Here is a 4065-nt window from a genome sequence, read left to right as displayed (position 1 = left end):
GTGATTTTAAGACCGGCTGTAACGTTTCCATGTATGACGTTTTACAGGGCTTAGTTGTAAAAGCTGGTTTTCAATATGACCCATAAAATGTTGGCATAATTGAGAGCTATTTTGGTACCCACTGCAGTACCGTTAACCCGAATGTAATGCTCGTTATCGAATTCGAAGTTGTTCAGACTTAAAATCAGGCTGGCAAAATCAGTTACTGTTTGAGATTCTGATTGGTTAGGAAGGTTTAATGCAAACTTTAGAGTTTGTAGTCCTCCATCATGTGAAATATTGGTGTAAAGGGAAGAAACATTCATCGTGTAAAGAATAATGTTGGGTGGTAACTGTCCATTAGTATTAATATATTCTATGATGTTAAGAAAGTGAGTAGTATCCTTTATGTAACAGGGGAGGGTACAGGGAATACATTTTATGTGTTGGTCAACAAAGCGGACAACTTTTCAGTAGCCATGTCGTATATGCCCTCCAGATCTAATATGTTATACCATATACGTCCTCTAGAGCTAACATGTTATATCCTATACATCCTCCAGAATTAACGCGTTATATCATATACGTCATATACGTATAAGATTATTTATATCAGACAGAATTAATCGAAAGTTGTTTAAACCACAAGACTGAGTTGTACTAAAAGATATATGTGACCTTTTATTTTTTATTTTTTCCGTTCTCAAATAAAATTGTTGAAGAAGACATCAGTAAATCTACTATATTATTGAATTGAGTTATACAAATAATACGATTCGAATAATTTTTGATAATTAATTAAACGTGTATTATGTTGAATTGATTTTCTTAAATTTCACCACTTACAATTTCTTTACCAGTTCGATTATTTATAGCCATATAAATGTGTATTATGTTGGACTGTTTTTCATGCATGTCTTTATTAACAATTTAATTAAGATTTCTGTTATTATTTAACAACCATCTAAGTGTGTATTACGTTGGGCTGTTCTTCACGAATGTTTCTAGTTACAACATAATTACGGTTTAAATTATTGTTTGACAATCATCTAAATGTGTATTTCGTTGGGCTGTTCTTCACGAATGTTTCTAGTTACAACATAATTACGGTTTAAATTATTGTTTGACAATCATCTAAATGTGTATTACGTTGGGCTGTTCTTCACGAATGTTTCTAGTTACAACATAATTACGGTTTAAATTATTGTTTGACAATCATCTAAATGTGTATTACGTTGGGCTGTTTTTCATGAATGTGTCGCTTGTTACAACTTAATTACGGTTCAGATCGTTATTTAATAACCATCAAAATATGTATTACGTTGGGCTATTTTTCACAAATAACTTATTTCTAATGACAATTTCAATAACTTTTTTTCGGGAATTTCTGTTACTACTAATTTTGTTAATAACATTTCCCTTTTAAAGATGTTTAAAATGACCAAATTTTGTTTTAGTTAAAAAATTTAGAAAATACAAAATCATTTATTATTATAGCTGGGCTTATAAATACACAAAAATAACTAATTAAACATTCATTTCAGTGTGTCGTGCCTTGGGTCTCCCGTGTCGTCTCGTGACCAACTATGTGTCAGCTCACGACACAGATAACACCTTGAGTGTTGACAAGTGGTTTGACAAAGATGGAGATGAAATTAAAACAAAAACAAATGATTCGATATGGTAAACATTTTACTTTATTATAATTTAACAGTATTAATATTATTGTCCTATGGACGCTATATAAAATGGAACCAAAACTGTGTGTGTATGTGTGTCAGTGAAATCAATAAGGCGAAATACACTTTTATTTACAAACGTTTCGGATGTTTCGGAATGCAAATACTACATTTTCAACAAATTATGAAAATAATGTTATGATTATAGTTAATATCATTAAATACTGTGATAATAACATCTATAATTAAGGTACTCGAACTATTCAATGAAAGTATACTTCCTTCTGTCGTTTAATCGAATGTTTCAAGTACCTTAATTAATGATATTATTACTACATTATTTAATGAAATTAAGTACAAATTTGTTTTCAGATTTCACTGAAGATTGAATAAGGGTGTTCCGAAACGTCCAAACGTTTTGTAAATAAAAATATTTTCGCCTTAAAGGCGCCCATCATCTTTACTATGTGTGTGTGTCAGTCTTAAGTTTCTTTTAGCTAAGAGTACGTGAAGTCATACATGTTACGCCAATTTAAAAAGAGTCACGACTAAAAAGTAAGTACTGTATATTACATAAATAACCAACCCTCACTTACTTATACTTATAATCGCTTAAAGGCGTTAGTCGTAAATATTTCACGTAATGATGATAACTCACGAACTGCTTGAAGCAAGGTCGTAACTCCCCCACATGCAAATGCACGTGCATGAGTGTTAATTCTCTAACTCTTGGCACGTTTTACTATGAGGAAAAGAAAAGAAAAGTCACAAAAAAGTTCGGGTGTGTAACGTAGGAGCTCCTAAGCACAGACGGTCAATAACACTTTCTCTGAAGGTTTTCCTAATTCAGTGACATGCCGCTGAAGTTGCAAGCCATGTCCCCTATATATCATTGGTCAAGGAAAATTTCAGTCAAATCGGATGTACAAAAACCCTTCTGAAGATAAATATTCATACAGAGGGAAAAAACTTGCACAGCAAAAGGTTGAGGGCAGTAACAAGATCCAAAACCACATCTGCAGTAACCTTTCTTCTGCAAACTGAAAGATATGGTTATGAAAGAGAACCTTTTGACCCCAAAAAGAATTGTAATGAAACTGAGAATATCTCTTGGTACCGCGCACAAAATGATAAACAAAGATTTGAAGATGATGAAAACTCAAAAATCAAAACTTCACAAGCTTTTAGCCATTCCTCTAAATAAACTACTATTTTCACGAGAAAAATGTCCGAAGAAATTAGAATCACAACATTTTATTCGACCACAGACATGTCGAGCACCCGAAGCAGCTCCAGTGGACTGTTATGTCTTTGGTCTGCTTAAAAGTGGTATTGGAAGTTGACGTTCACGTACTTTAGAGTATCTATGAAAAGTTTGTTAATTTGTTTAGTCAAAAAAGTGAATATGTCATATTTTGCAGTAGACTGTTGCAATAGAAATTGCGATATCAGGTAGTAGTGCGTAATCATTTAGCCATAAGACTGAAACTGAATTTATCGTGTAACTACACAGCGGCTTAATTCATCAGAATTAAGTACTCTTTTTTATTATTATTAAACTGATGCCAGACATGATACCCATGTCGTATAACTATCACATGATCATGGTTCCAACTAGAATCAGTCTTCCAAGGTTGTCATGAAAGCTAAGAAAATATAAAACGTTCTAAAAGAAACAATGTTTTCTTCCCAATACACCTCGTAGAAAAAGGCGTTGCAAAGCGCGACAATACAAGTGTTGTTATTAGTCGATTATTTGTGAAAATTAAAGAGCTCCAAATAGTTGTATTTCCAGTTCCTTATTACCTTCAAATAACATGCTCAATAGTGTCAAAATCTTAACAGGTTTTTTAATGATAATTATCTGTCATTTACCCTTTTAGTTGGCAAAGCATTAAAGGTAGAGAGAATTATTTATAAAGAATAATTTATAAATAGCAGATGTTTCATTTACATTATGTCTATTTGACGTAAAGTTATTTTGCAAAAAGCTGCTCACAGTGTTTAGTGATGACTTTATATACATCTCTTAAATAAAGGTTGTATTTTTGCTTGCTTGTTTGTTTGGAAGTAAGCACAAAGCTACACAATGGGCTATCTGTGCTCTGCCTACCACGGCTATCGAAAGCCGGTTTCTAGCGTTGTAAGTCCGCAGACATACCGCTGTGCCACTGGAGGGCGGTTGTATTTAAAAAAAAAAAATACATGAAAGTAGTAACTGTAAAGAAAGCCCAAACTCCTAGATGTATGAAAGCAGTAACTGTAAAAAAAGCCCAACTCCTAGATGTATTAAAGCAGTAACTGTAAAGAAAGCCCAACTCCTAGATGTATGAAAGCAGTAACTGTAAAGAAAGCCCAACTCCTAGATGTATGAAAGCAGTAACTGTAAAGAAAGTCAAACTCCTAG

At 32.9% G+C, this 4065-nt stretch overlaps 1 protein-coding gene across 1 annotated transcript in view; it reads left to right on the top strand.

The window, feature by feature from the left end:
• LOC106472134 (hemocyte protein-glutamine gamma-glutamyltransferase-like) overlaps positions 1 to 4065 on the top strand; it is a 33575-nt gene that overhangs the window by 13011 nt on the left and 16499 nt on the right. The window contains exon 6 of the mRNA XM_013932759.2: positions 1524 to 1662. Within this exon, the coding sequence (XP_013788213.2) occupies positions 1524 to 1662 (139 nt within the window). The remainder of the gene's footprint in view (positions 1 to 1523; positions 1663 to 4065) is intronic.

The sequence above is a fragment of the Limulus polyphemus genome, unplaced genomic scaffold (assembly GCF_000517525.1).
Source record: "Limulus polyphemus unplaced genomic scaffold, Limulus_polyphemus-2.1.2 Scaffold5105, whole genome shotgun sequence".
Lineage (NCBI taxonomy): Eukaryota > Metazoa > Arthropoda > Merostomata > Xiphosura > Limulidae > Limulus > Limulus polyphemus.
Note: the sequence above shows the minus strand (reverse complement) of the source record. Positions and strands in the feature narration are given on the sequence as shown.